Here is a 13,405-nt window from a genome sequence, read left to right as displayed (position 1 = left end):
GTGGTTTTGCTGATGGTATTCACGAGGGTCAGAGGTCCGGCGAGGCAGGATCATTCGAGGGTGATCGAGGCGTTGAAGAAGCTCGATGAGTTGTACCTAGTGATGATGCCATTGGTGTTCAAGGCAACGGAGGAGTGGCTTAATAGTATGTTGGATTTGTCGATTTAAGCTGCTTTGCAAGTGGCATTGCCAGAGCTCAATGGCGGGAGATGGTCTTCGAGATGGCGAAGCAAACAGAGAATTACAAGTGGTAGATTTGGAGAAGGGGGAAGTTTAGGATGGTATTGTATTATTAAATTTTGGGGTGTTAAGTAGGTAAAGTAAAAGATTTTGGGTAGCATGCATGTAAATCCCCTTTAATAATAGCATTCAGCTATAGCACAACCTTACATTAATCTCCTTGAATCTTTCCTCTATACGATGCGTTGAATAATGTAGCAGTATCGTGTAAAGAAGCCACATGAATGTTTTTATTATTATTATTCTTTTGTTTTGAGCCACATGAATGTGCAACTAAGTAAATGTTAATACAGACAAGCAAAAATCCTTAAAGGAGCAAGAACATAAAGAAGGAATTGCATACACCATTCAATTCCTGTGTATTTACATATCTGACACCTACACTTTAATTTTTACATATATACTGTCTTGCATATGCATGAAGAGGTGTATTTCACTTTTTAAAAGTTAAAATAGTGGTATATTTTATGTGATATGAAATATTTGGATGGTATAAATGTAAAAAATTAAAAGTTTAGTATCAGATATGTAAATAAATAAGAATTGGGTGGTATATATGTAAATGGCCCAAAAATAAAAGTGAACCATACCAAGTCAAAGCGACCAGGACGCAAAAGGGCAGCATCAATTGCATGGGGCCGATTTGTTGCAGCCAATACAATAATTCCCTGTACAATAACCATTTTCGTTTCAAATCCAAAAGTTTGCCAAGTAGAGTTGGCAGAGTTGAAAGAACACACAAGATATTAAGTACCATGGAGCTGAGTTATACCGTAGCCAATTCCAGACCGTCCATTTCTGTCAACAGAGTTGAAAGAAGTCTTTCACCAATCGTGACGTTACCACTTGAATTCCCATCATGACTTCCACTGAGAACATAAGAACACACAAGATATTAAGTAGAATGATTTTATTGAAAAAAAAAACATAAATAAAAGTATGCTATAACCATCTGAAAATGAACAAGAAATAAATGCAACTATCAGCATTCATACAAATACTCCTAACAATAGTGGCTTTATAAATGCCAAACAGGCTTAGCAAGTCTATAGTTGCAATGACTGCAGAAAAATAACTCGCCACTTGTTACATGGCCACATAAAAAGACAAATTCAAATATGGGACATTCTATTTACTTATCATTGTTGAATGAGCAACAGTTTAACAGAAACTCGGGATGCCGAAGATCAAAGAAGAAAAAGTTGACTGATAAAAAAAAAATGCTGAACAAATTATCATTAAATCCAAAGGGGAGACAAATCTCCAGAAACATGATATGAAACTGGCAGCTAAAACCCAAATGAAAATCATACGCATCTGGTAACAAATTCATTAAAAATGTTGCATAAGTACAGCACATGAACAACGATGGACATGTGCAGCAGTTTTAGACCATCACCGTTTAGGAGCAATAGCATCAGCTTCATCAAAGAACAAAATACTTGGTGCGGCTAAACGAGCTTTCAGAAATGTCCTGCGTAATAATGCTTCACCTTCACCAACATACTTGGAATATAACTCAGCCCCACTGCATATGTAAGGAAATAAGTCACTCAAATAAGCTACTTGATGGACTTTACGTTTAAGGTAAAGCAAAAAAGTTGAAGCATGACAGCATTTATGAGAATAGTGTCAAAACAGTCCCTTAACTATCTACATGGGCCATTTTAGTCCCATAGTCTACAAAAATGCCAAATTAGCCTTCAAACTCTTTTAATATTGGCTAATGTAGTCTACAGGGAGAACTATATTAGCCCCTTTTAAAAGATCTTGGGGTCTAAATTGACACTTTCCAAAACTGGGACTAAAAAGACACCCGACAAAGACTTCAGGGACCATTTTGACAATTTTCTCCTTCTTATGAACTTGACAATATACTCCATACGACAATGCACAAACAAATAAATGTTAAGTTACTAGTCCAATGAGCTCCTATTAGGAAGAAAGAAAAAATCATCATGATTATCGGATATCACGTCGAACGGCATTCATCATAAAGAATTAGAAGTTAGTAAGAAGGAATATTGGAGTTGCAAACATATAAAAACAAATAAATGTGCAAAATAGGAGAGGTAAGAAAAAAGTAAAGTGGTAGCTCGCATGCAAAAAAGATTGTAGGATGATCAAAATTTTCAAGGTCCATTTTGCTATGTATCTTGTGGTTTAGTTTGTAGCTCAAAGCTGCACCATCCCACTTTAGCGCATGAAAAGGTGGTCATTTGACAACGGACCTCTAAAGAGCGGTGTATGCAGCTGGACACATTTGAAAACTTCACTGCTTGTCTTACTAATTTCTACCTCATTAGGTAATGAGTTTTCTTTTTTTTTTTTTTTTTGATACAACAGAAATTGCATCAGGAAAGACCAAAATACCTTGGAAAATAAAACAAATAACAAAAAAAATGAGGGTGAACAAAATCAAAGGGCTCAGCTGAAATAACAATAAAATAGTAGCAATCAAAGCGGAAGTGGAGCTGCAAGTACATGAACTGAGAAGAAGGAACCGGCAGATAATGACAAATAACCAAAAGGAATTCTGCTACAAAACACCTAAAGAGAAGCCTGATAGGAACAAAACAAACATTAGCAGAAATTAAAACAGAAATAATAGATTCTATTCCGCCGGAGCCCAATTAAAGCGATATAATCCGAATACATAAAAGATAAACACCGACAATTCGAAAGGCAGACGATATCTCCCAAACCCTAACTCTAAGATTCAAGACAAAAATCACATATAACCTAACCCTAAATATATTAAGCCCTATTTATACCTATTTATACCCCACAATTAATGACTAAAAAATTCTAAATTACCCTATCTAACATAAGTTATCAGAATATTTGGCGAACAACGTTATTGGGACCAATCTAACATTACTTCCCTCCTATAAAGACACATTATCCTCAGGATGGAAGAGCGAAAATTGTTGTTGGATCAAGTCGTATGAATCCCATGTGGTCGTATAATCTGAAAGTCCTTTTCATTTAATCAGCACTTCTTTCCCACAAATTGATTCCTTGCGCACACCTTTTAACTCAAGTGGCTCCAAAAGAACTTTCATATCATCATCCTCTCCTCAAAAGTGTCTGATGCATAAAATATAATTTATTGGTGTAACCATGTTCTTGTTGTACATAATTAATCCCAAGATTATTTGATCAATTGTAGCGTCATTAGTGACTCCCACTGAACGACATCAACAACTGCATTACATATTGGACATGTCCATAGATGTTATAGCATGTCCCTTGCTAGAATTCTTCCAAAATCAGCATTTGCATACTTGTAGTTCCATGGAAGTAAGGTCTCCTGATGCTTGAAGTGGAGACCTAGGAGCTCTTTATGTAAAATACTTGAAAACGTGCTTCATACTATAAACCCAATCCATGTTAAGATGTTCTGACACCATAGTCATCTACTCTCCATTGGCAAAACACAAAAATATCTCATTTTCTATTGCCAACTACATTGTATTCCCCAAAATTATCATCTAAGATACTACCATCACTTCCACTAAGAACAATAATGAAATTTTTTTGGATCATTGCAAATTGTTGTCAATGAGTCTTTTAAGTTTATGTAAAGCTTAAGCTCCATTTCCTTAATTTGATTGCCCCCCTCTTCTGCTAGAAAATTCAACCAGCTATGTTAATGTTGAATTGAAACCTTATTAGCAGCAATAGGGGCGCACACTGATAGGAGAATCCCTCAGTCTCGGGGTTATTGCATGATAGTGTTCCCTTTGAGGCGCCAATCATCGTAGCAACTAGAAAACTTTTGCAGATTGTTGGAATCGTTGGATTGGTGCCAGAATCCCTGCCAGTTGTGTTATATGTCTCTTCCATTTTATGTAACTAGATTAAGAATCTCAACTCTGCTTCTTGTATTGCTCTAATCATGGTCTTGAGTGTCACCAAGGTTTTGCACAAACTAGAGTAATCGTAAAGCACCACCATCTTGTCTCCATTCTAGAACTCAATGTCAGGAGTTTCCAATTCATCTTAGCTTCCCCTAAAGACTGCAACTATTTCATACACAATATCATACCAAAACTCAATAAATCCAAGGGAATAAAATCCTTCATCACCTGAATACCTTTCAGTGTTAAATCACCCCTTTATAAACTCCCATACTCTTATCCACTTGTATTGTTCCCATTATTACTCCAAAACTTCTTATACCGACCATCTCAAGCCCCAATTGCTTCACTACTTGAGTAGAGATGAGTTTGTGGGAGGCCCCACTATCTACCAACACCATTTATCCTACTCTCAGTTGTGTCCCCAAAGTTTCATAGCATGGTTTCATGTTAACCACACCACTGAGTTCAAAGAGATTTTTGTCACATCCAAGAGAGAGTGTTCCTCCTCTTCCATCACAATCTCCTATATTTCTTTATCCCATGCATCCTCCTCATCATATACTGTGAGAACCTATAAGGTTTGATCCTTGCAACAGTTTCCTAGGGCAAAGTTCTTGTGACACTAAAAACATAATCCATTCGCTCGCTTCTCCTAAATCTGTCTTTGTAAAGCATTTCAACGTTGCCCTCGGTCGTGGCCCATTATTCCTAGTCCCGTGGAGCCTCCCATGAAATCCCATTGCTTGAGTTTTTGGTATCGTTGTCAATATATCATTTTGGTAGGGCACTCCACGTATGTTGCTCTTATTAGTCAATTTCATTGCATTTTTATCTTCAACCAACTACGCTAATTCCACAATTTGCCCCATTCATCGTGTTCTCAACAGGCGAAGTGCAACTCAAATCTCTGACTCAACCATTTTATGAAGTTTTCTTCCAACACTATTTTTGATATCTCTCTCAAACGGCTAGATAGCATATCCTAAATTTTCCCTATAATCCATGACAGACCCTTCCTGAACCAAAGCGAAAAAATTGCTCGTGTAGATCCCCTTCCCACTTGGTTTTGAAGTGCTTCAACATTCGTTTTTTAAATTCTTCACATGTTCTGATTGGTTGAGGTTCTCTCCATTGATACCATGCTAGAGCCCTCACTTTCAAACACCGGGCCACTGCCATCAATTTTCTTCCTCCGTCAGCCATTAATAGCATAATATCTCTTCATGCAATAAACTCAACCATAGGCATCATCTCTTTCAAAGATCAACATTTTCAGCTTCCTTATGCGTGAGTGCCCTCCCCAATTTTCTTGACAGAAGTTCATTTCACCCATGAACTGGGTAACCCATACTGATTTCCCTTCTTTCATAAGTGTAGCCCGCCCCATCATCAGCTCGTCTATCTCTATAAGCTCTTGAATCGCCTTCTGCCCTGAAAATTGCCGCAGCAAAAATTACTTACACGATTGGATGCAACCTCATTTGAGGTTCCACCAACCGTAGTTCCCTGTTCTAGGCCGAAATCCTTCGAATTGATCTTCTCCAGTTCTGAACCGCATGTCTTCCCACTCCGCCTATTGCCGCTCGTTTTAGCCATCTAGATGTAACGTTATTCCTTTCAAATGCTGCCTCTTAGAGTCTGCTCTCAATTCCTTCGCTTGATCCCACGGCTCCAGATCTTCCTAAGGTTGCGACATTGCCCTAATGTCACGTGAATCCTTCTAATTACTACCACTAGTGTCCGCTCCAGACACCGTTCTTGATCCAGTGGCAAACAATGGTGGGTTTGCGTGAAACTCTATGATTTTTTTCATCATTTCTTTCAGGATTGTGAACCTCCCACTATGGATAAAAACCAACCCTCCATAGAAAGAAAAGGTCCTCCATTTCACATCTGATTTGACTCAACTCTTCCTCCAATTTCTCCTCCAGAACATTTATTTTTTTGGTCGTCATTACTCCCATAATGGTTTTTTGTATCACTAATGTGGAATTTTTGTACATCGTGATCTCAACACTGGCTTCTTAGCTAGCTTGAATCGTGATTGTAGGCGACCCACAATCTCGTCATTGGCTTCCCAGCTAGTTTGAATTGCGATAGCATCAAGATTTCCTCACGACTATGACCCGTTATCTGTCAGTGGCTTCTTAGCTAGCTAGAATCGCGATTGTATCATGAGATTCGGTCATGAAGTCGACCCGCGACCACGTGGTTGGCTTTCCACTAGCTTGAATCGTGATTGTATCACGAGGTTTTGCCACATATGCGACCCGCGATCCCGTCATTGGCTTTCCAACTAACTTGAATCGCAATCGTATAGCATGGTTCGGTCGCGAAAGCGACACAACGACAATTTCAAAATGATATGAGATGGAGCAGCGGCCTCAAATGCAACGACAAAGATTTCTAGCAGAGCGGGGATTAGGACCTTGAATTTTCTGATAACAATTAGATAGGAACGAGACAAATTTCTGCATAAATTAAGGCAGAAAAAAATAAATTTTATTCCGTAGGTACCAACTCGAAACACTACAGTACCGAATACATAAAAAATAAACATAGGCAATTCAAGGGGTAGGCGAATCTCCCAAATCCTAACCCTAAGATTCAAAACAACAATCACACATAACCTAGTCATAAGTCTAGTCATAAGTATAAGTATATTAAGGCCTATTTATAACACACAATAATAACTAACAAATGATTAAATTGACCTTTTAGTCTTTGCACCTAATAAGTTTTCAAATTATTTGGCGGACGGCGCCACAGGCACTAGTCTAACAAAGCCCTACGGTGCTGAATTAGCCAATAAACCAACTCAGCAGCAAAGCACCAACCTAGGTCCCAATTCTCCAAAGTTGCATCAGGTTTGAAAGGCTGCATCATTGCCCTCAAAAATTGTAAACTATAGCAATCCCAATGAGAATGCGATAGCATGTTTCAGGTCCCAAAGGAAAATGCCATCCAGCACCCCAAGAGGAGCATTCAGAAATAAAGAAGCTAAGATGTTAAAGATAAGCCATAAAAATATCTTCCCAAATTTGATTCCTTTTCCAATTCCAGAATTTAGCACGTATGGAAGTTTTAATCTTGAAGAGAACGGTTGTAATGCTGCTAAAATAATTGCAAAATCTCCTCGCATTCCTTTCCTTCAAGGAAATGATAGATATGTTATAAAATTTTTTTGCAGTTTAGATATGCCCTCCATAGCAGTAATGTGATCTAGAATTTGTATAGAAGGACTTGGAAGAAAGGTCACTGACCAAGGCAGCCAACCCTCAAAGTTAGCATTGGAGAACGAGTGACTGAAATATAAATGATTTATAGTTTCTTTTTCAACATTGCAGAGAAAAGAGTTGCAAGAAATATTCTTGCCAAAAAGATCAACAGAAGTATTCAAAGCCCCTTGGACAGACATCCAAGTGTAAATAAATATCTAAAAGCATAGTTTTATGCCAAATGCAATTAGCCCAGGTCATAATAGAGTTACCAGAAAAGCAGTCCTCACAAATCATGGCAAAAGACGGATTTTCCATGCCTTTTGAAGCGTCTGGCCAATTATGAATAGAAAGATCTTCAAAAGTACTGAAAAAGGGTAAGTGAAGGCCTGCACTGATGGATTCCCCATTATTAGAGTTAATAAGCAAATTAAAAGGAGCATTAGGAGGGCATAGAAGTTAGTGAAAAGCATTAGAGTCCAATAGTTCCCATAAACATTTCTCTTTGAACCAGGGAACCCAAAGGAGCATAATGCTGGAGTCATCCCCAATGAAAAATGACTAATGTGGTTTAGCCATGTTGACAATATTTCTCAGATTTTTTTTTTAAAAAAAAGAGCTATTTTTGCATTGAGTATTCCAAAAGGAGAAATAATAGCCACAGAATAATTAGCAACCAGAAAGTGGGCTTAACATATGTTAAGAACGACCCAAAGGAAAGGGTATGAATATGAAAATGACTAGACCCCTTAGCTCCTAGGCATGCAATTTTTGTGCCATAAAATCGTACGAAGTTCTATTTTTGAGATGCTGCCATGAAGAAGAAATTTAAGGCACCGGGCATTGATGATTTTAATACAACTTTTGGGAAGAAAAGAAGCTTTGACCCAATACATAAGATGGTTGGTGTTAGGTATGGCTCATATACTAGATAAGGGACAGATGCTGAAGCGGAACAGAGCGAGCCAGCGAAGCGGAGTAGAGTGAAAGCATCTGTCCAACTAGAGGAGTTTTTCATTATGTGGGTTAGGGGTGCGAGGGCAACGCCCCGTGGTAAGGTACAGGGGTAACTTTGTAATTACATATTGTACTCCAGGGTTTTATATATATATATATATATATATATATATGCTTGTTTACCCGGTTTTCTTGCTTATTTACTTTGGTACTCTTTTTTTGTGAAATCTAAAGGTTTGTGAAATCTAAAGAAACTGCCGCTCTGCTCCCGAGGATGTAGGCAAGTTGTCGAATCTCGTTAAATCTCTGTGTTTTACTCTTGATTTGTGTCTATTCTTGCGTTTATCTTTGCCTAATTTCTCAATAGTTGGAAGGCTAAAGGCCACTAAATAAGTTGAAACCTGTCAGCTAGTAAAAGGACCTTAGCCTTCCAACCAACAGGAATCAGACAAACTTCGTCAATCAAAGTTTCCAAGGATAAGAGCATATGTCTATAAGCAGATACCAGAATTCCCAGGTACGTGAAGGCAAAGAAAAAGCAAAACGAAGAAGTTCTTCAATGCTTGAATAGCTTGAGAGCATTTAGAAAAACTAATGAGGCCCTTGCAAGAGTTGATCATATGATTGGAAGCTTTGTGGAAAGTCTGAAGGACGTTATGGAGGCTATTCAGGTTTCGTTGGGAAGATTTACCAAATACAATGACTTCATCAGCATAAGATAAGATATGAAATGAGAGGACCTCCATCAAGATGCATAGGGTCGTATTCTGTTTTAGATATTCTCTGCTCAATAAGATTAGACAGCCCAACCATAATAATGCAAAAAAGAAGGGGGATATGAGGCAGCCTTGTCCTAGGCCAGGAGTTAAATGAAAAACAACAAAAAAAAAAAAACCCCAAAGTTCCATTCATGGATAGATACAGAAAAATTATTATTAGAGATACATGCCTTAACCCATGAGATAAAGAAGGGCGGGTGTGTATGAGTGTGGCGCATAACAGATTTGAAGGTTCTTTTGATGTTGAGCTTTTATAGGAATTAAACACCTCATTAGTTAACATAATATCATCAGTTACAGCCAAAAATTCAGTTTCGGCTTCATGAATAATGCAATGTAATGTATCTTTAATCAATTGGCCAGGATTTTAGCAACCACCTTGTGAAAGACATTGTATAAAGACATTGGCCTATAATCTGAGATGGGATGGAGAAGATTTAGGAATGAATGTAAAAACAATGGTTTGACGGAAGATGGAAGCTTCTTAGAGTGGAAGAAGTGTTTCATTGTTGCGCAAGCGTCCTCCCCAATAATCTTCCAAAAAAAGAAAAGAAACTGGAATGCGAAACCATCCAAGTAAGAAAAAGAATTTCTTGAGGCCATTAAAATGGTATGTTTAATTTCATCAGAAGAGATGGGGGCCGTAAGAGAAGGGAATAAGTGGGTTGGGATAAGGCCACCAGCTGGGATGAAGTCCTAGGATTCCTCTGGATCAGCACATGCATGAAAAAGATCTTTGAAATGGTTAACAGCAGCCATGCAGATAAGCTCCTGATCATGGAAAAGCCCTTCAGAAGTGGAAATATAATTGATACCAATAGAATTCCTTCCGCCCTTAATTTCAGAGAAAAAAATCTTTAGGTCATCCTCACCCTCATAAAACCATCTGGCTTTAGCCCTTCAAAAAAACCAAGAGGCATAGAGATAACTAAGAACATAAACCTTTTCAATGGTATCCTTCAGCATTGAGTTTAAGGTATTGTCCATCAGCTAGCTATCAAGGCATTGTAGAATCTGTTCTTGTTGCATGGTGGTAATGTAAATAACTTTCCTAAGAGAAAGATCTCTGACTTGCCATTAAAGCATTTCAGTCTAAGTTTAAATTTTTTAAGCTTGTGATGCATTTCAAAAATCTAATACATCACAGTTTGATTTGTGCAGAAAATGTGTTAGAAAAAGCACTATGCAGCACAACATCTTTTCATGATCACGTGCGGAATTTACTGAGAAAAGCCGTGATTTTTTTTAACATATCAAACAACATAGCATGGCATTACCAAATGAAGCCTTATCGCCCTACTTAAACATAACTTTTCAGCTGTTACAGAGGACAATTTTTGAAGCAAATATTGCCCTTTATAGGAATAACAACTCTCCATCAGTAAGCACAAATCACCATTAAATATTTGAATTTTATATTGAATGTAAATTAAAGCAAATTCTAGCATACTTACTATTCATTTCCATTTAACTATTTGTCTGAAACGCCTTTACTCCTAACAAGCATAAAAATTTTACATTTTTAATGAAAAACCTACCCTTTCAAGATTAATTTCTATTTCAGGGGGAACCTACCTCAAAGAAAAGAAGGAAGCTTGAGCAGCGTTAGCTGCCGCCTTAGCAAGGGAAGTCTTGGAGCACCCAGGAGGTCCATGTAAAAGAACACCACGTAATGGAGATATCCCCAACCGTGCAAATGCATGGGGATGCTTGATAGGCCATTCAACAGCCTGTTGAAGCTTTTTCTGTTGCACAGACAAGAGGATTTTGATAAGAAAATTTTAGTCATTTCAAATTTAAAAGGTGCAACAAAATTTCCGACCTTCAAATCTTTTAGCCCTCCAATTTCATCCCATGAAACCTTAGAATATTCTTTTGTAACACCTCTTGTGATACTCGGACCCACTTCAGATTTTGCATCCTCCCAATCTTCCATTTTTAGTGAAACTACCTCGCCAGTTATAGCCCGATTTGATGCCCTGCGGTATGCCAGCCTAGCAGCTTCACGGCATAATGCCTCCAAATCTGCACCAACGTATCCATTGCAGGATTGAGCAATTACTTGTAGGTCAACCTTCTGATCTATTTTTAGATTCCTTGAATAGAGCTGGAACATATTGAAGAAAAAAAATTACAAAACAATGAGAACAAGGAGAGCATTTAAATTGCAAAAAAGCATAAACATATGCCTTAACCGCATCCCCACTTTGTGCCATGATGATGTAGGACAATCAAAGGTAGGGGTTTCCTAAAGCAACTAGAATAACGTGATATATAGACATGCCCAAGTCTTTTTAGGTCCACCTCTACCTTTCTTAACATAAGTTGAATCCAAAACCAAATGATAAAATAATGGAGTAAATCAAAGAAATCAATAGCAAATTTGCACCATATAAACAAATAACAATTTATAATGTAATCACTACAAATAATTTTTCAGTAGTATCAATTTTGAACAAACTCGTACTAGCAAGCAAAGAACAAAATGTGTACAAGAAATCAAAATTCAAGCTTCACACCGATATAAGGAGAAGATCCCCTGTTTAATTTACGAGGCCATATTTATATCACTCTCAAAGGAATCACAAATCAAATTTGCACTGATAAGATTGAAAGCTGGAATATAAATTTTAATTCAATCAAAAACTGGAAAATTACATGCTGCAGAGTATCTATTCACAGACCACTCATCCGTAAGCTATTACATATGATTGGCACAAGGACAGCACAAATTGATTCCAGATAACCTTCAAAAAGTTCATAATTCAACCTTATCAAAAAATCAATATTTTAAGTAGCCATGCATCCATGATACAAAACCCTAAGAATTTTTATAAACAATAGCACAAGCATGATTGAAAGAAAGTATTCCCATAAAAAGCAATAACCACAATAAGATACCATAGCATCATGGAGATTTCCATCTATAGCAGGCAAGAGAAGAGACGGTTATAGTTCCAAGGGAAAAAAACCACGGTTACACATCACTAACACACAAGAACTTCTCCTCCCAACACTCTAATTTGTTCTTATTTAAATTGCATGATGCTAATGAGCACGAAAGAAAAATGATTGATTTGTAATGAAATGAAATCAATTGTATCAAACCTCAAGAATCATTCGCCGTTCATCAGGAGTTGGAACGCTGACTTCAATTTCAGTATCAAAGCGCCCTGGTCTTCGCAAAGCAGGATCAATCGCATCAACCCTAACAATGCATTGTTTATGAACAATTTTCAATGTTCCTTTCTTTTGCATGAAACAACCAATAAAACTAAACCGAAGTAAGTAAATTTAACTTCATGGCTGGCCTCAGATCATTTTCAAGCAGGTTTACCTGTTAGTGGATGCTACCACAACAACATGTGGAAGGGATTTTGATGAAATTTTGCTTCCATCCATCAATGTTAGAAGTTGGCCAACTATCCGAGATTCATGTTCCTTCCTGAGTGATAGAGTTAGTGAAAGGGTTACAATGAGACAACTTGGTCTCTCCAAGAAAATGGCTACACACATTTATGCATCCACCCAAAAAAGGCATGTAAAAATTATACCGATTGTCACGGCGTGGACAAATAGCATCAATTTCATCTATGAAGATAACAGATGGCTTCCCTGATGATCCATAAGAATATGCTTCAGCAAAAGATTCTCGTAAAAACTTCTCACTTTCACCAACATGTGCTCTATGCATAGAAGATGTACTGGAAGAATATAGATAGTTAGACATTCAGAAAATTAAAAAGAACACATGAAACCTGGTGAATAAAAATGAACTCCTGGAATCAGCTTACCAGCCTATTACAAAAACATAAAAGACACATAAGTTTGTCATTGATTGAACGGATTACCTTATTGCAGTCAAATGTGCGCCACTCTCTAAAACCACAGCTTCCACTAAGCTTGTCTGGCACATAGCTGAGAATCAGATTAATGTATAAATTTTGGCACATTTATAAGTAAGGTTCATGCAGCTGCAATCATAATTGTAGTGAAGCCAAGAATTTAATCTCCAAAAATCCATGATTACATCACAGACAAGCTTGAGATTTATACATTTCATCCTGCAGTGGCTTCCTCAAACACGACCTTTTATTAAAAGTTATTTTCTCTGCTCATGATTCAGCAAACACAGTTATTATTCCAAAGCATGTATCAAAATTAAATAAGATAATCCAAACTAATTCATAAATTGCTCCCTACAAACTGTGGGAAACATTGATTCATAACAACATATTAGCAAATAGATTGCTAAAATTTATCTTTTCATGATAAATAAGCATAAATTTGTCGGCAGTAAACTCAAGTTACAACATCCTTTTCTACTTCTAACCAATCCATGCCA

General features: G+C 37.4%; 1 protein-coding gene across 3 annotated transcripts in view; it reads right to left on the bottom strand.

Moving 5' to 3' along the window:
- The window catches only part of LOC110031628 (cell division control protein 48 homolog B), a 31,137-nt gene that overhangs the window by 5,052 nt on the left and 12,680 nt on the right, over positions 1 to 13,405 (bottom strand). Inside the window, exons 3-11 of one of the 3 annotated variants that reach the window (XM_020734936.1) lie at positions 12,912 to 12,967; positions 12,615 to 12,764; positions 12,398 to 12,505; positions 12,169 to 12,268; positions 10,883 to 11,167; positions 10,636 to 10,805; positions 1,640 to 1,768; positions 1,013 to 1,109; positions 831 to 908 (exon numbers count right to left, since the gene is read on the bottom strand). In XM_020734936.1, the coding sequence (XP_020590595.1) occupies positions 831 to 908; positions 1,013 to 1,109; positions 1,640 to 1,768; positions 10,636 to 10,805; positions 10,883 to 11,167; positions 12,169 to 12,268; positions 12,398 to 12,505; positions 12,615 to 12,764; positions 12,912 to 12,967 (1,173 nt within the window). Of the gene's footprint in view, positions 1 to 830; positions 909 to 994; positions 1,110 to 1,639; positions 1,769 to 10,635; positions 10,806 to 10,882; positions 11,168 to 12,168; positions 12,269 to 12,397; positions 12,506 to 12,614; positions 12,765 to 12,911; positions 12,979 to 13,405 lie in introns of those variants that run through there. The other 2 variants (XM_020734937.1, XM_020734938.1) reach the window with 2 other exon arrangements.

This window comes from Phalaenopsis equestris, unplaced genomic scaffold (assembly GCF_001263595.1).
Source record: "Phalaenopsis equestris unplaced genomic scaffold, ASM126359v1 Scaffold000840, whole genome shotgun sequence".
Taxonomy (NCBI): domain Eukaryota; kingdom Viridiplantae; phylum Streptophyta; class Magnoliopsida; order Asparagales; family Orchidaceae; genus Phalaenopsis; species Phalaenopsis equestris.
The sequence above is the reverse complement of the archived record's forward strand: the minus strand, read 5'-3'. Positions and strand labels throughout refer to the sequence as shown.